The sequence below is a fragment of the Aspergillus ochraceoroseus genome, assembly GCF_002846915.1.
Source record: "Aspergillus ochraceoroseus IBT 24754 chromosome Unknown P175scaffold_1, whole genome shotgun sequence".
Lineage (NCBI taxonomy): Eukaryota > Fungi > Ascomycota > Eurotiomycetes > Eurotiales > Aspergillaceae > Aspergillus > Aspergillus ochraceoroseus.
The window spans coordinates 2,917,003-2,934,463 of NW_024468476.1; the positions used below are offsets into that span (position 1 = coordinate 2,917,003).

Consider the following 17,461-nt stretch of genomic DNA (forward strand, 5'->3'; position numbering starts at 1 on the left):
GCGCCGGACCTGCCTCAGTCTTTCTCGCTCAGCTTCATAATGCAGCGAGCCGCGCAAAACGCCTGGACTATTTGTATCGCCGGTGCCCGCAGGGGCTTCACTACATCTCTAGCCTCCACTTCTTGCTGTCACCGAATTTCCCTTTGTTCCAGTCCGAGAGCCACGGCTGTGCCGCATCGAACAGTTATGTCGTCGTCGCAGTGGACGTGCACCCCGAGAGTGTTCCCCACGTCGGGACTCGAGTTGCTTGACCAGTCCATCGAGCTTGAGGAGGAGACACTGCCGAATTACCAACCGGAGAAATACTACCCAGTCAACCAGGGTGAAGTATTGAATGATCGGTATCAAACAATTGCCAAAATCGGGTACGGAGTAACCTCTACAGTTTGGCTTGCGAAAGACTTGATGTAGGTATGGCGTTAGCCCAACCAGACAATGTGATTCTAATAGCATGCTTTGAACCAGTGCATCGACATATGTTGTTTTGAAGGTTTATATAACAGGCCAAAACCGGGACCACGAGCGAGAGCTCCGCATGTACAAGCATATGAATTCAGTAACAAAAAAACATCCAGGCAGAAACTTCATTCGCAAACTTCTCGACCATTTTTATATCCAGGGCCCCCATGGCCGTCATATCTGTCTTGTTCATGAGCCTCTCGGAATAAGTGCAGATATTCTGGTAAAGATGTCTCCTGGGCACGTAATGAGCCTTGATGACATGAAGCCTGGTATACGACAGCTACTTATTGCATTAGATTTCTTGCACTCGGAGTGCCATATTATCCATACTGGTAATGCTTAATCCACTTGAAGACCTTATATTATAGGCCTAATACTATTACAGATCTCCAGCTGAAGAACTTACTACTTCCCGGACCAGAGACAAGCTATCTTTCCCGATTTGAGGAAGCTGAAGTTACAGACCCATCACCTAGAAAAATACTCAAAGACCGAACAATCTATAAGAGTTTAGGTTTCCTTTCAAGAGGTGGGCTGCCAGTTCTTACTGATTTTGGGGAAGCTCGATCAGGCGAGAAAGAGCATGATGATGATATCATGCCAAATGTTTATAGAGCGCCTGAAGTGATTTTGAGATCCAGCTGGGGTTATAAGGTGGATATATGGAATGTTGCCATGGTTGTGAGTAGAAATATTCTAAAAAATATTCCAACTTTTGCTTTACAAGGAAATGCTAATATTTTTGGTATATTAGGCCTGGGACATCGTTAGCCCCCGCACCCTTATTAATGGCAAAAATGTAGATGGTGTATTTGATGACCGAGTTCATATGGCGGAACTAGTTGCCCTGCTAGGCCCTCCGCCACCTGAATTCCGGGAACAGAGACACCTGAGTTCGGTCTTCTGGGATGAGTCAGGCACCTGGAAGGAAGTCGCCCCAATTCCAGATATCACTATTGAGACGCTTGCTGAGAAGGTTAAAGGGGAAGACAAAGAAGGGTTTTTGCGGTGGCTCCGGATGGCCTTGCAGTGGAACCCCAAGGACCGGCCAACGGCTTTGGAACTCTTATACGATGAGTGGCTAATGAAGGGGCTGGGGGAGTGAGGCAGGGATGAGCAAATAGTGCGGCCGAACAGAAGAAACGCGGCAGTTATACCATCCTGAGAATTTCTGCGTGTGGGACCGAGAAAATCGGCGAGAGATATCAAGTCTGTGGCTTGCCGGGAGACGAGGTTATCTTCATGCCCAGCATCCATTAGTCCTCTACAAGGTAGCTATCTAAGACTACAAAATATTCTAGTCTGGCTCAAGTCTCCTCGTAAAGGATGGGTCAGTCTGGTATTGGTCCTTATTATCCTAAGCTAACCGAACGAGCATGGGTGCTATTGGGAAAAGCCAGAATGAATGACTGAGGGACGGTTTTCTGAGGTTCCATTGTCCCTTATGATATCCCTGATTTACCGCAGGTTCTGGCCATCTATGGCCATGACTCCTTGCGTGCTCCTTAACCCATCTGGAGAAAGACCAACAAGGAGCTCTTTAGGAGATACTACCCTCCAAGACAATTCGAGTGGTCATCGCTTTGGTCACTTTAGGCTGATAGCCATGTTTATCCATAGTATATTGTTGAAACCCCTTTTGTTCTAGGGAGGTAGCGGACTGGAGACAGGGGTTCTATGCCTAAGCCACTGCATTTGACCGGTTATTTCGAACTAGCCTTTGATACAGCCCTGAGATATCTCTAGGAAATGGCACCCATTTAGTATACTCCGTATCCAGCCCAGTATACGCACATTAGCCTAAATGTTCAGTGATTCTAGACATCCCCGCATTCTACAACCAGGATCAGCAACTAGAGATGCTTGATTTGTGGAAATCACAGCAAACAGATGTAACGATCGACCGGGAGTGTCTTGATGAGGAGGGGGTCGTATTCTTGCTCCGGATACTATACTCCAAGGCTGCAGTGATATAAGTTAAGTCTCCAGGCCATTTGGCAAGCGCCTGAATTCGCCCATCGTCGCAAAGATGCACGTTCCTACATCTGCTGTCGCTCTCGCGGCGGCGCTTCTTGTACCTCTGGCTCTAGCTCAAGCAAATACAAGTTATGTCGACTACAACACCTCGCCTAATCCGGATTTATTCCCTCTCACCTTTAAACTTCTGAAAACGTCTTTCCCTGACTGTAATAATGGCCCGTTAAGCCAAACACGGGTGTGCGATAAGACTGCTCGACCTCACGACCGAGCCGCAGCCCTCGTGTCGTTACTCACCCTTGAAGAACTCGTAAATAACACAGGCAACACTGGCCTAGGTGTGCCGAGATTGGGCCTGCCAAATTACCAGGTGTGGGAAGAAGCCCTGCATGGCGTTGCCCGTGCCGATTGGTCTTCGTCGGGGGAATATAGTTGGGCTACTTCGTTCCCCATGCCAATTCTCACTATGGCGGCTCTGAACCGCACCCTGGTCAATCAGATCGCATCTATCATCTCGACGCAATTACGTGCGTACAGTAACATCGGCCGAGGCGGATTGGATGTATACGCGCCTAATATCAACACATTCCGTCACCCTGTCTGGGGCCGTGGCCAGGAGACGCCCGGCGAAGACGCATACTGTTTAACATCTGCGTATGCATACGAGTACATAACAGGTCTTCAAGGAGGAGTGGACCCAGAGCACCTGAAAATCGTCGCGACAGCCAAACACTATGCGGGCTACGATATTGAAAACTGGGAAAACCATTCCCGCCTAGCAAATGACATGCAAATCACCCAGCAAGAGCTCTCCGAATACTACACGCCTCAATTCCTGGTCGCGGCCCGCGACGCAAGAGTCCACAGCGTCATGTGTTCATATAATGCCGTAAACGGAGTACCGAGTTGCTCGAATTCCTTTTTCCTGCAAACTCTTCTTCGTGATACTTTTGGTTTCGTCGAAGATGGATATGTATCTGGCGACTGCGGCGCTGTGTATAACGTCTTCAACCCCCACGGGTATGCGGCGAACGAATCAGGTGCTGCGGCCGATTCCATCAGGGCCGGAACCGATATTGACTGCGGGACGTCCTACCAGTCGCGATTTGAGGACGCGTTTGAGGACGGGCTGCTCTCGAGATCGGATATCGAGCGCGGAGTTATCCGTCTATATAGCAACCTCGTACGTTTGGGTTACTTCGATGGCGAGGACCAGGAGTATCGCGGCATATCGTGGAATGATGTCCTCAAGACCGATGCGTGGAATATCTCCTACGAGGCTGCCGTGGAGGGAATCGTTCTGCTCAAAAACGACGATACCCTGCCTCTCTCTCCTCATATTCGGAGCATTGCGCTAATTGGGCCGTGGGCTAATGCCACCGTTGAGTTGCAGGGGAATTACTACGGCCCTGCGCCGTACCTTATCAGTCCACTCAGCGCATTTCAGAGCTCTGGCCTCAAGATCCACTATGCCGAAGGGACGGCAATCAAGTCCGACTCCCAGGAAGGATTTCACGCGGCTCTTGCAGCGGCCAGAAATGCAGATGCTATTGTCTTTGCCGGCGGAATCGACGAGACAATAGAAGGAGAGGCTATGGATCGGGAAAGCATCGCCTGGCCAGGCAACCAGCTCGAGCTCATCCAGCAGCTCAGCCAGTTACAAAAGCCTCTGATTGTACTGCAAATGGGAGGCGGACAGGTCGACTCTTCGTCGTTGAAAGATAGCAAACATGTGAATGCCTTAATCTGGGGAGGCTATCCCGGCCAGTCTGGTGGCCAGGCGCTGTTCGATATCATCACTGGCAAGCGCGCACCGGCCGGTCGTCTGGTTTCAACACAGTACCCTGCTGAATATGCATTGCAGTTCCCGGCTATCGATATGAATCTACGCCCGAGCGGACATAATCCGGGTCAAACGTACATGTGGTATACCGGCACTCCGGTCTTTGAGTTTGGGCATGGATTATTTTACACTACCTTCCACGAGGGACATGCCGGGTCATCGGATCTAGGGTCATACGACATTACTGACATTTTATCCCAGCCATATACCGGTTACATGTACGCGGAACAGCGACCACTCCTCCACTTCACGGCGAGAATTACCAACACTGGTAGACGCACCTCCGACTACACTGCCATGGTGTTTGCGAACACGACTGCTGGCCCCTTGCCGCATCCGAATAAATGGCTCATTGGCTTTGATAGGCTCGCCGCGTTGAATCCTGGCGCTTCTACCACATTGGCGATCCCAGTGACTATTGATAGTGTGGCGCGTACTGACGAACAAGGGAATAGGGTGCTGTATCCCGGCAGATATGAATTGGCATTGAATAACGAGCGGTCGGTTGTTCTTTCTTTTACTTTGGCGGGCGATGAGGCGGTTCTTCTTAAGTGGCCTCTTCCGAATCAAGGGATCCCTCCAGCCTCTTGATGAGACTGCGTGTGTCTACATGGAGTTACTTCTCGCATATAGTGGTCAAAACTTCCCAGGCAGTCTTCCAGAATAAAACAGCTCACAGACGATATATAACCGGGGACAAATGCTCGAGAACGTCGGATCACATATGGTAGTAGTATGGCTCGGCTGTCTACTCATAGTATCCATGCTACTATTCACAACGGCTAGATGGGCTTGCCTGGACTATAAATGGAACTGGTATATAAAAGTTTGAGAACGACCAGAGTATAAAACACTGAGAGACGGGTCTACGTAGGGAGAGCGGCCGGGAGCGAGGCAAGATTGGATTCGGAATATTAAGCTGTTATTTTTTGGGTTACTGGGGATTAAAAGGTGATTGTACATAAACGTCACTATGAATATTCTTTTCTTGAACCGCCCAAGACTGTAGCCTCTAGCCACTACATTGCGGTTATCTGGTAGCATCTCAGTGTCGAAAGTGTAGCTTCTCAAAGCTCAAGAACGCTAGCCACATAAAAGCTTTCATACGCATGCGCTCAGCTTTGTAGTAAGAATACGAGGTACTTCAGCTGGACCTGGGCTGGGTCGTAAACAACGTACTCATTAAGATATCGGCCACTCAGGGCGGAGGAGGCGCTTGGGGGTAAAAAGTAGTCGTTGGGATCTGGAATCTTTGAACCTCGCAGAGTAGGGTGAATGCAGCTGGCATCCTTCCACAATCGCGGTCCTCGAATCCCTAACGCAAGCGTGGAAATTGTACCATTCTTCCGGCCAGTGAATTGCGTGCCCGGGTTGATCTCATGCATTGGATGCCCCAATTCCACATTGCAGAGCATCAGCAGCCTTCTACGAGATTTCTTATCGACTGGCGAAAATTTGAGTGATCGATTAGAAGCATCCGTGAAATACAAGCCCTTTCCGAATGATGCCCCGTTGGCACCTACGCCTGGGGGTGAAACGAGCAGGCCTTGACTCAGGATCCCCGCAAAGTTAGCAATCCGTGAGCCATGCCATAGGAGTCTCCGATTGCTGTTATTAAGATTTCCAGTCTCACAAGTTTTCAAACGGTCTTCCTCGCCCCGACGCTGAATCCGAAAAATATCGATGATCTGTCAATCGTGAGATTTAGCCTTCAAGCAACAGGAATGTGCTTATACCTGATTATGAGCACCTGTGACCCTTGGCGATTGGAAAAAGTAACGGCTGATTTCCTTGAATTCGGCAGAACTATGCTTTACTGGGAACCGTTAAAACAAAACCACGCGTCAAAAATGAGTATCTGCCAATACATACGAGTAGTCATCTCTTGTAGCCCTAGGGCCTGAAACTGTCGGTCAAGCGGATGCTCTATGCCATTTTGGACAGAGTCTACGATGTCTGTTGTGACTAACATGTTTGCAAGGTCAAGTAGGAGGTCCAACTCCTTTTTGATATGTTTCTCGCTGTGTAGGATGGGCGGCTGATTCTTCCCGAAGACGTGGGGAATAATGCTCAGATATTGGCTGCTGAGCTCCTTAATCACTTCGTCTAACTCCTTCTTATGCAGGGTTCCTGCGAGAAACGGAGTTTCAATGACTCCACTCAACTCCTTCAAGATTGAGTACCCTTCGCGAAGCGTTTGCTTGCTGAGCTTCCCAAGAGGTAACTTTCGTGTATCATAAGACATGGCAGTGGTAGCAGACACCAAGTTGTCCATGTTAAAGATACAACCGAGGACTTTTTGCACCGATTTTGGCAGCGTGCACTCTGCTAGCCGCATTTTATACCGCACCTGTTGCTGGGACTCGCCTTGATTCTCCAACTCTAGGTCCATGTAGCCTGGGGAAATATATGTGTATTTCCCTGGCTGTGTCGAACGAAAAAGCCTCATCCCCCAGTGGAACCCCGTTCTCTGATAGAATCTCTTTTCAAAGTTCTCCTGTGCATCCCGCCTGCCTTGGTCGATGCATTCCAGCGTTTGGGCCGCCTCACCTACTCGTCCCCAACAGGCCCAGCTTCTATAATGCGTTCTGGAACGATCCACAAGAAGCTGTTGGTGGTAATAGTGGTTAATCTTCCCTCCCGCCGCCGTTTTGACCAGCATTGCGTCCCATACTGCCCCAGTGTCGTCGATATACACAGAATAGTCCCCTGTGTATTAACCGTCAGCTTTCTTTAATGTGTAATCGCGTTCCTTATCCCTCACCTCTGAATGGACACGCTTGATGCGCCGGAATGGTGACATCCTGATGATTGACCTTGAGCTCCGTTTTGCATTTCTTTACACAAGGATCCTCACTCATATCCAGCACTTGCTCAATGGCACGTTTCTGGCCAACGATCCCATTGTCAACGGCTGGGGTAGCCGACTTGGCCGGTATCGTATAGCTTTCCTCAGGCTGTGGAGCCGCATTACGTTCAGAATCCAGTAGCCATTGCAAGGAAACGACGTCGCAAGTATAAGCATTACTGGCTTGAGTTACTTTTCGAATTGAATTAGCCATAAATACTAGCATCTAGGGCGTAAACAGCGGAATTCACTCTCATGGCACAAAACTAACTGTCTTTCGGAAATGGATCCTTACCTTTCAGGCTTCTCCTTTGCATTTCGAGCTCCGTGCTAATGAGATGGGTGCAGTTGGGAGTGACCTTGTGGCTATAAGTTGCTCCCAGGCCTTCTATTATCCCTTCCAATTTATCTGAGAGTAGTGAAACGTGTTGTTAGAATTGCCCGTTTACTTGTAGATGGCTCCGCCCACGCAAAAAAAGAGGAAGTAAGGAAACGACTCGGCGAGTGTAGTGCTTACGGTGTTTATAGCCTTTGAATTTTCCACTGAGGCTAATTGTCAACTCAGCAAATGAGCGAGATGGCATTGTGTAGAAACTAGCCTTGGAACTCTAGAATTCTTTTTGCTTTGTTGTTTCGATTCTTTTGTCAATTTGAATATGGTTGGTCCCGGATGCAGGGTGTGGATTGTGGAATTGCTTCCTGGTGGAGCGGAGAGAGGCCAAAGCTAAAGATTAAGAGAGGATTGAAGGAATGAATTAGAAAGTGTTCCACAAGACAATTGACTGGAACAGCTTTTACACGTTCAATATAGTCATGGTACGAGAGGAATGTGACCAGGATGTGAGCTAGGTGTGGGATGTTATATACTTACTGCGGAGAGGGCGTAGTACAAACTTGACCCTGTTTTGCGGGAATCCCTAAGGTAATATTAGTTGAAACCGGTAGTTCCTGAGTGCAAGGATCCACCCCGAGAGATATCAGTAATTGCGAATTCGGACCGCTGAAATTGAGAGACGGTAGAGTAGAGGGTGAGGCCTTACAGTTTATAGGATGTCTATTTGATCTGAGGCTAGTATGTGACCAGATCAATGATCGATAGCGGAAAGGCAGTAGCATGCCCAGGTCGTAACGATAGTAGTGAAAGGTTTTATAGTGAACATGGGTAGAACCGAATTCGATTTCATCAAGCTGACTTCTCTATATATACCTGTATAGTAGTGCTCTTACTATATATCCTCTGTGCCTGCGGAGAACTGATGCCAAGCCAACAGAATGATAGGCGGGGCGGAGCTCCAGATCGGCGGAGCGGAGCATCTAGGGAAGAATGTCGTTGTTAACCGTTATGCTTATCCCCCCAGTAGTTGAGAGAAAAGTAGGTTGGTGACGAATGATGTTTATATCTAAACGCATGTTTTTTTTAAACGTTCTCTCAATCATTGCTTCGGAATCTCAAGGGTTGAGGTTTTGGCCTAATCACATGTAAAACATGCTCCCGTCCTAGTCTCTATACCAGCGCGCAGTGACTGCAATAGAAGTGGACTCAGACACCTATTACCATTTCCAAGGCGGCTACGCCATTGAGGATGGTCTTCAATGTGACTCCAGCGAACCCAGAGCTATAATCTCATATATTGCGGTGTATGTACATCATATCATACCACATATAATACCCAATCCACATGGGAGAATAGATCGATGCATCCACAGTTTATTTTTGATTTTGAAGAATCTCTTCGGTTGTCTTGACAAGGGTATCAAATGCAAGGCGAATATATTTCTCCTCGGCTCTCTCGTTGGCGCTCACCAATCGGATGGCATATAAACCAGATATCACAGTCGAGGTCAGGAAGAACTCGCCACGAGAGTTGATTAGCTCGTAGACCTCCTTGGTAATCGCATTTGACTCCTCATCAGGCTGAGTTGTAGTTGTGCCGTTGTTGATTGCTCCGTTAGCACTAGCGAGCTTAGGGCCTTTAATGCGGAAGACTGTCAGAGCAAAAGCTGGTTTGGTGATAATCTCGAAAAGATCCGGTCGACCCCGTACGAGTTCTGCAAAGATCTCACCCAGGCTGATTCCTTTGCGGATATACTGCTTCAGCCCATTGAGGCCGTAGCTACGCATAACAAACCAAATCTTCAAAGCGCGGAAACGGCGTCCTAGAGGAATAGACCAATTGCGGTAGTCAATCACCTGTCCCGATTCAGAATAAGGATTGCGAAGGTAGGCAGGTGTAATGTCGAGGAAGTTGGTGAGATCGTGTCGGTTTCGGACGTATAGAAGACTATCTTGATTAGTATGTTGCGCCGTGTGCCCGATTGCCAGAGTAACATACCTAGCATCGAAGTTGACAAGCAGCCACTTATGCATGTTCATATTGAAAGTATCCACACCGTCCGCGAACTCCTTTGCGATATATTGCCACTCATCAGCAATTAGAGCGGAACCGGCATAAGCCGCATCAATATGCACCCAGATCCTTTGCCACGCGGGCTTCTCAGCGAGAACCGCTTTAATTTCTGCAAAACGGTCAACGGCGCAAGAGTTGGTGGATCCCAAGCAGAGAGTAATAAAATAGGGCGCCAGTTTGTCCTTTTCAAGCTGTTCAAGCATGGCCCTGAGGCTGGGTCCTGTTAACTCCAAATTCTCCTCCAGTGTTACAGGAATACTGCGATATCGTGTGCCAGCGAGAAGAGCGGCCTTGGCGGTGCTGCTGTGGGCCTGGGAGCTGCTTAACGCAACAAGACGAGGTCGCAGGTCCATTACTCTGTCCTCGTACTCCATGGTACCTTCTTTCAGCCCTTCAGCCAGCACAAGTTCGTGCACCCGCCTTTCGCGAGCTGCAATCATGACAGTCGCAACCGCATCACTGGCACTGAGCTGGATGACGCCCCCTCCACGAGTCTCCGACGAGCTCAGGAAGCACTCTGGAAGCCCCATCGCCTTGGCCATCCAGTCCATAACCACGGTTTCCAGCTCTGTACATGCTGGGGAGCAGAGCCAGTTGAATCCGGGGGCGCTGAACGCGGAAGAGTAAAGTTCTCCGAGAATACTAGGGTAAGATGTCGTGGAGGGGAAGAAAGCCATGAACTTGGGGGACTGCCAATGAGTCAATCCGGGTTTGATCTTGGAGTCGACATCTGCCTGGATTTGCGACCATTCTTCTGGCTCCTCGGGCGGGCTATCAGGGATCTGAGGACGGAGGTAACCTGGCTCTACGCTGGGCAGGACGCGCTGGGAGGGGATGCTATCGAAATACCCAATGACTGGAATAAGTACCATTAGGAAATGTTTCGGAATGTTCCAATTTACATTTCGAGCACCTACTATCGTCAATTGCTGCATGGGCTGCTTCTCTAAACCGCTCGCGATCCATTCTGCGCACAATCCTTGCCTCGGAAAGTTCCGAGATTGCAGATGTTGCAGTGCGGGGTACTCAGTGATGAAATATCACGACTGAGGCAGCAGAACGCTATATAAAACGCCTCGCAAGATCTTCAATGAGTTTGAATAGCAATTAGAGGCGAAGAAGAGGCGAAGAAGAGGGCTGTCCACGTTATCAACGGGTAGAAAGAGGAGGAAAAGAATTGTTGGCTGGGGAATGAGGAAAAAGATAGTTTTATCGATAAGCTCAGGATGCGCCCAAATTCCGCTCCATTCCGAGCTTCCGAGCTTACTCGGTGCAGTTTGGGCTTCATTATAATAACGTGGACTTACTAGCATTAATGAGACATCTAATCTATCTGGAAGCTCAAACATAATATCTCAGAACTGTTCTTACCTTGAATTGCACGAAAGCGGTTCTTGCGTTGGGCTCGACGTAGATACTCCAAAGTACGTAGGCTCCGAGGACGCAGAGTAAATCGATGTGGCCTGCAGTGCACGAAACCCTAGTAAAGGAAAAAGATCAGATGGACCCCCCCCCCTACTGTCAACTTGTTCATATTCTTCGAAGGTGAAGTTGAGAAATGGTAAAGGATATGCGGAATAGTATTATTCCCAATTAGGAAATAGTCTCTATTATGTAAAAGAGCCTGGATTTGGTTTACCATCGCATCGACGTCAAATTTCGCACCGCACATAAGGCCATCATGAAGCGCAAAAATGGCCCGGAGCATTTGGAGGAGGCGGAAAAGCGAATGCCTAGGCAGGATCCCGTGTCATGTCAATCTTGCAGGCGAAAGAAATTGAAATGCGATCGACAACGCCCCTGTGGTAGTTGCTCGACGCGACGCCTTTCTTGCACCTATGGAGTCGATGGCATACCACATGTCCCAAATGTACGAGCACCTACAAACAGGACCGGTGGTGGCTCGGAAACCTCAGCTAGGGCTCATGTCCATGCGAGTGCCGCAACCAGACGCAAACCTGCCCAGTCTCCAGCCGCCACGGACGCACAGTCGCGGAAGAGTAAAGAATCTTTGCTGACGGCGGACTGGCTTGAGCATATTCATATGGGTGACCGCGTTCCAGCCGCCCTTTCGCCGCAATTGAGAGCCGAACTTGATGAACCGAGAAACGGGGAACACCTGGCGAATACAGGACTGAACGCTCGGTCTCCCCGGGCGTTATTTTCGATGTTTCAGGACTCCCTGGGTCCAGATGAGAATCCAGCTACAATCAATCTAACCGCATTTCTTCCCCAGAAGGCTGATACAATGGATCTCTTGAAGTATTACTTTAACTACATCAACCATCTTTACCGTATCATCGTCCCCCAGCTTGCGGAAGAGCAGATCAACGAGGTTTATCAATGCGTCGAGAGTGGGTTGCCCCTCAATATTAACTACCTTGCTCTTCTATTCGCACTGATTGGGTCTTCGTTGTATTTACAACTGTCTATCGAATCGTCTGCCCACGCAGAGATCTGTAGCCAAAAGTTTTCATTCTTGACCGGGGCAGCTTTGACTCAAGCCAATTATGTCTCCTACCCGACGATCGAAGGTTTACAAGCATCGCTGGTTGTTTTTCACAACCTTTCGAATGTCCATTGCTGTAACTCTGTCAGTGCAATCTTCATGCTGGGGTCACTTGTCTCTCAGGCCAAGAATATGATGCTCCATCGAATTGACACCCATGTATCCCGTGAACAGAGGGATGTGCACGGGTACAATTTTATGGAATTGGAGATTAAACGGCGTCTGTGGTGGGATATCGCATCTTTTGACTGGTAATGTTCCTCCACCATTTGTCGACAGTATATTGGCACTGATATAATTCATACAGGCTGCTCGGGTTCCTGAGCGGGCCACAGGAATGGACGTACCTGATTAACCCGGAATTTATGCACGTAGAAAAGCCGTCTAACCTTGACGACACGGCGATCGGAATGACACCGGTACCCCCGGATACAGCACCGACGGATATGACGTTCTTTCTTGAGCGCTTGAAACTCGCAGAAGCATGCCGGTCTGTTGTGGATGGGGTTTCTTCCGCACAACTTCAAGGAACAGAGCTGGACTACCCGAAACTCCTGGAGCTTGACCACGAGTTGCAGCAAGCACAAAGCGAGATTCCCGACGTGTTCCGGCTCGACTCAACGTCCAGACGCCGGCATTCGTCTCTTTGCGCAAAACGACCAACATTTGCCTGGCAACGGTCTTTGTTACAGCAAGCATACTACTCGCGCTTTTGCCGTTTACATCGACCCTTTTTCATCCGTGGAGCTCGGGACCCGAAATACTCTTATTCACACATAATTTGCCTGCAATCCGCTCGGAAAGTGTTGGAAATCAAGAGAATTATGGACGAGGAAGAGCCTAGATTCGCTCCGTCCAGCTCTGTGATTTGGTCTATCATGCATCATGTTTTCATGGCAGCTGTTATCCTGCTACTGGACGTGTGCTATAACTGGGATGACCTCCTGGCGGACAAGAGACGAGAGGAAGTACTTGAGGCTTGTCGAATGTTGAGCCGAGCCCAGCAGTCGTCATCACTCGTCAAGGAGGGCATTAACAGTATGATGAGCATTTTGCAGCGACACTATCAGCACGGCAAGTCGACGACTTCAGCTTTTGATCCAGCGATGGAAGTCTCGAGGCCTGAGGAGAGGCCTGCAGTGGCCTCCTCGTTACCGGATGCTAATCGAGTACCCGAGAACGCACTGCCAGACTCCCAGCCCGTGCAAAGTAACGCTGCCGACGACGAGGGAAGAGAATTGGAGGATGTCTGGGCTGAGATTATTGACAGCGGAGGCAACTTGGATTTCGAAGCCGAAGACTGGACTGGGTTATTTACCGAACTTACCAATGCTGTGGCAGGTGGGACTTGAACATGCTCTTCGACAGCTTAGCAGTTACTTAATATTCCTTTGTAATGATATCTCTTGACCGGACCATAATTATTCATCTATCGTCAACTTTCTTGTGTGTAGTCTGTCTGGCAGTACGGGGACTGGTCTATTCGCAGCCTCGGAAAGGACAGAGCAACTCGTATCGGTTAACCAGAGACAGGAAAATAATATGATTATGGGGTTTTACGAAATCACGGCGGAGTATTTGAAAAAAAAAAATTGATCTTCCGGACGGATTGACAGTATTTTCACTGAGCCTCCGAGACGAGATCGGAGCTTCCGCGGACAGTCCGTGATGCCTCCAAACACTATGATTGTTTCGCTTCACCCTTTTTCTCTTTCTTTTTGCGTGATAATATATAAAACGAATGCTCGCATAGGTATGGGATATTAATTTGAATAATTTAATTTCATATCATATCGAAAGTAGAACGGACTGCCCTCGAGAATCACTTTTATACTTGCCACAGCACCAAAAGAACCCGTGCCCTACAATGGAAAACCACAGCGCAGGAACAGCAGACCAGAAGCCGCCGAACGAATACACGTATGTTTTGGCATGTGCAGATGAAAGTCGCAAAGCTTTACTGACAACCTTTCGCAGACCACGAGCATGCCTCGCTATTCTCGGTTCATTCGTTGGGGCGTTTTGCACAGTCGGGTTCATCAACTCCTTTGGAGTGTTTCAGGAATACTATCTGCGCCATCAGCTCTCAGATGAATCAGAATCAACAGTCGCGTGGCTGGGTGGTATCAGCATTTTCTTTGTCTTCTTCTCGTCGGTAGTGTCCGGACCACTGTTAGATGTGTTTGGGCCTAGAGTTTGTGCTATCCTCATTCGTATATAGATCACGATCAGATGCTAACGGGCTCTACAGGTGATGTTGCTGGTGGGCTCATTTGGCACGGTTTTCTCCATTATGATGACCTCAATCTGCCACAAGTTTTACCAGTTTCTACTCGCCCAGGGGGTTCTGCTTGGTGTATCAATGTCCCTGCTAGTTGTCCCTATGCTTGGTCTTGTCGGGCAGTACATCAAAGTTAGACGTGCCGTTGCGATGGGTATCGTGATTAGCGGATCCTCACTGGGTGGTGTGCTATGGCCTATCATCATCAACGAGCTGCTGAACAATAGAACCGTTGGCTTTGGATGGACCATGCGGATTGTCGGGTTCATCATGATTCCTCTCCTGGCTATTTCTTGCTTGTTCTGTCGACCACCCTTGCCAGCAGGCCACAATGGCGCCCCAAGTCCTGATTCCGGAGAGTCGCCCGTCAGCCTGGAGACGAAGAAACGATCTGGACCCGACTTCTCGATTCTCAAGAGGGCCCCGTTGCAGTTGGCCTGCCTCGCCTTCTTTATAATCTACTTTGGGATGTTCTCGCCGTTCTTCTTCACCACATCGTACGCGGTCTCGAAGGGGTTTTCGTCCAACCTATCCTTCTACACCATTTCAATCATCAACGGGGCATCCTTGTTTGGTCGGATCCTACCAGGTTTCGTGGCAGACAGATACGGGAGATACAACTGCTGCATTGTCTTTACCTTCCTGTCCGGCATCATCGCTCTGTGTTGGACGAGAGCCACATCCGTCGCAGGACTGGTGATATTTTCCGCCGCGTACGGCTTCACCTCCGGGGTACGTTGTTTCCTTTCGGAAGAGTAGAATGACGCACTCTGACCTGAATTAGGCTATCCTGTCGCTTCAGCAGGTATGTGCTGTTCAAGTAGCGACACCGGAAACCATAGGACTCGCGATCGGCTGTGTCATGGCATCCACATCACTCTCGTAAGAATTGATCCCCCTCTGCTCAAATACCGCAAACTCATCAGATCCAGAGCACTTGCTGGCGTTCCAATTAGCGGTCAACTCGCAGAACAGTACGGATATCTTTCGTTGTCGATCTACTCGGGCGTGAGTCTCCTAGTCGGCAGTATTCTGTTGTCGCTGGCACGTTTATCGCAAAATCGAGCCATCATTGCCGTTGTCTAGAATATCGTTCCCACCATTTGTGGCGTTGACCTGCGGAAATGAAGCTGCTTCCGTCAGGCGTTAATCGACACAGCAGCACCCAGCGACGCCTCCAGTCCGCTGCTCGGGAGATTAAATAACACTCTGCAGCCTGGTATTCCTTGCCTGATAGAATAATCTATATTGTTATTGATAGTAATAGACAAGCTCTTATGACACATTCACTCGAAACAACAAGTGCCCGGAACATGGCAAAGATGTGTAGCAGATCAATCAATGCTTGGGCATCACCACGGGTCGGACAGAGGTACTATACTACTACATAAGTTCAAAACATGCTTGGATCCTCTCTGCCTTGGATTCCGCCGTGCGTGGAACCACCCAGCCACTGCTTGATCTTGGGTTGGTGGACGAAGCAAAGCACACTACGAACGAATGGATTGCTGTAACCTGTAGTTAAGTACAGACGACAAGACGCGTCATATCTCTTATATACTACTAAATCACGTCATTCATTCATCAGAGGCGGCAGAGGTTCCTCGAGACTGGGGAACCAACCCGAGACAGATTATAAATTATCTACCCAGTCCCACCAACGTAGGAAAACAGAAAGAGCACGTCGGTTCCCGAATGACCTGGGTCAAAATGCAAGCGATTCGCGTACACCCCGCTCCAGCAGGCACAGAGCCGTACTCTGCATCGAATCCCGCGCCAGTTTCCGCTTTGCATCTAGATCCCGATGTGATGGTTCCCAAGCCCTCCTCTCAACCGGGCGAGGTCCTCGTGCGGGTGAAAGCGTCGACGGTAGTTCGGGATACGCTCACCTGGCCCGACACCTACACCCAAGCGAACCGGATACCCGGTAACGACCTTGCCGGTGTGGTTGTCGAGGTAGCTTCTGCTGGGTCTAAATTCAGCCCGGGAGATGAGGTATTCGGAATGGTAAGTAGCGTGCGCAGCGCCGCATGGGCAGAATATGTTGTCGTGAAGGACGACGAAATCGCGCCGAAGCCCAAGACCTTGACGTGGGAGCAAGCCGCCGCGATGCCCCTGAGTGGCCAAACAGCGTACGAGGCTCTTGTCGACCACGCCGGGATTTCATTGCCAGCACGCGAAGAGGAAATTATCCGGAACATATCAAAATCGCACCCTGCGCCACACCGGAAGCGAATTCTTATTACGGGGGCGGCTGGCGGGGTGGGTGTGTATCTCGTGCAGCTTGCTGCGTTTGCGGGATTGCATGTTACCGGTGCTACGAGCTCTAATAGTCGGAACTCGGATTTTTTACGGTCCTTGGGTGCGGATGAAACCATCGAGTATGCCAGTCTGAAATGCCAGCGAGGTATGTACGATGTGGTTATCGACACTGTCGGAGGGGAGCCTCTCGCTGATGCTTGGACTGTCGTGAAAAGCGGCGGGACGGTCATATCGGTGGATTCCAGCAGCTTCGATTTCGTCCAGAAGCATAAAGAAATCGGGCTCGCTAAGGAAGGAGTCAAGGGGTTGTTCTTTATTGTTCATGGACGCAGTGAAGCCTTGAATTCTCTGGCAAGGTTAGCGGAATCGGGGCTTTTAGAGGTCTTTGTACTGTATATATTCCCTGCCACCCAGGCAAGAGAGGCGTATGAGCGTGCGAGTGGTAGAGTTACCGGCCGTGGTAAGGTTATTCTCACTTTCTGATATTTGTTTCTACTTGCCAATTTACCTGAATACTATACCACCCCTTCGAGTATATAGGGTTGTGGTTTGTCACGGAATGTTTACGCGGCACGGCTGCTTGTATATGTATACTCCACAACGGAGCCGAAACTATATGTAGCCGCAGGGAACGTGGATAGCTATTGCTTGTCAGTAGATATGTTGTTCTTATAGAACAACTGCTATGCTTGTGTCGACTATTTCGGAGGGGATGCCATCTGCGCTATCATGCGAGAACCTCGACCGAGAGACAAGGATAGTTAATCATCGTTCGAGGTCGGTCTCCGGCAGGCAGCATTACCTATGTTACGGAGTACCTGAACGCTGGATTACCCTATGATAGGGTCATGCAATTCCCCGTGTATGACTC

At 49.3% G+C, this 17,461-nt stretch overlaps 7 protein-coding genes across 7 annotated transcripts; 5 read left to right on the forward strand and 2 right to left on the reverse strand.

Moving 5' to 3' along the window:
• Window positions 1–39: 39 nt before the first annotated feature.
• Window positions 40–1,567, forward strand: P175DRAFT_0528119 (putative protein kinase; the record flags this gene model as incomplete). The annotated part of the gene is made up of 4 exons (XM_040899582.1): window positions 40–407; window positions 466–794; window positions 848–1,143; window positions 1,217–1,567. The coding sequence occupies 4 exons, from the start codon at window positions 40–42 to the stop codon at window positions 1,565–1,567; spliced, it is 1,344 nt and encodes a 447-aa protein (XP_040756013.1).
• An 806-nt stretch (window positions 1,568–2,373) lies between these two features.
• xlnD (beta-xylosidase XylA) lies at window positions 2,374–5,186 on the forward strand. The gene has a single exon (XM_040895064.1). It carries the CDS (start codon window positions 2,492–2,494, stop codon window positions 4,871–4,873), a length of 2,382 nt encoding a protein of 793 aa, XP_040756014.1. The 5' UTR covers window positions 2,374–2,491; the 3' UTR covers window positions 4,874–5,186.
• Window positions 5,187–5,249: 63 nt separating this feature from the next.
• Window positions 5,250–7,714, reverse strand: P175DRAFT_0450363 (uncharacterized protein; the record flags this gene model as incomplete). The annotated part of the gene is made up of 6 exons (XM_040894463.1): window positions 5,250–5,970; window positions 6,019–6,098; window positions 6,155–6,991; window positions 7,047–7,322; window positions 7,426–7,539; window positions 7,648–7,714. 6 exons carry the CDS (start codon window positions 7,712–7,714, stop codon window positions 5,398–5,400), a joined length of 1,947 nt encoding a protein of 648 aa, XP_040756015.1. The 3' UTR covers window positions 5,250–5,397.
• A 1,124-nt stretch (window positions 7,715–8,838) lies between these two features.
• On the reverse strand, window positions 8,839–10,410 carry P175DRAFT_0428579 (putative aromatic-L-amino-acid decarboxylase; the record flags this gene model as incomplete). The annotated part of the gene is made up of 2 exons (XM_040893308.1): window positions 8,839–9,412; window positions 9,464–10,410. The coding sequence occupies 2 exons, from the start codon at window positions 10,408–10,410 to the stop codon at window positions 8,839–8,841; spliced, it is 1,521 nt and encodes a 506-aa protein (XP_040756016.1).
• A 467-nt stretch (window positions 10,411–10,877) lies between these two features.
• On the forward strand, window positions 10,878–13,461 carry P175DRAFT_0470906 (uncharacterized protein). Its single transcript, XM_040895065.1, has 2 exons — window positions 10,878–12,298; window positions 12,355–13,461. Exons 1-2 carry the CDS (start codon window positions 11,220–11,222, stop codon window positions 13,397–13,399), a joined length of 2,124 nt encoding a protein of 707 aa, XP_040756017.1. The 5' UTR covers window positions 10,878–11,219; the 3' UTR covers window positions 13,400–13,461.
• Window positions 13,462–13,914: 453 nt separating this feature from the next.
• Window positions 13,915–15,414, forward strand: P175DRAFT_0428954 (MCT family MFS transporter; the record flags this gene model as incomplete). The annotated part of the gene is made up of 5 exons (XM_040893335.1): window positions 13,915–13,967; window positions 14,025–14,241; window positions 14,299–15,060; window positions 15,113–15,210; window positions 15,261–15,414. The coding sequence occupies 5 exons, from the start codon at window positions 13,915–13,917 to the stop codon at window positions 15,412–15,414; spliced, it is 1,284 nt and encodes a 427-aa protein (XP_040756018.1).
• Window positions 15,415–15,659: 245 nt separating this feature from the next.
• On the forward strand, window positions 15,660–17,335 carry P175DRAFT_0497738 (NADP-dependent oxidoreductase). The gene has a single exon (XM_040896343.1). The coding sequence runs from the start codon at window positions 16,039–16,041 to the stop codon at window positions 17,071–17,073; it is 1,035 nt and encodes a 344-aa protein (XP_040756019.1). The 5' UTR covers window positions 15,660–16,038; the 3' UTR covers window positions 17,074–17,335.
• Window positions 17,336–17,461: the final 126 nt, after the last annotated feature.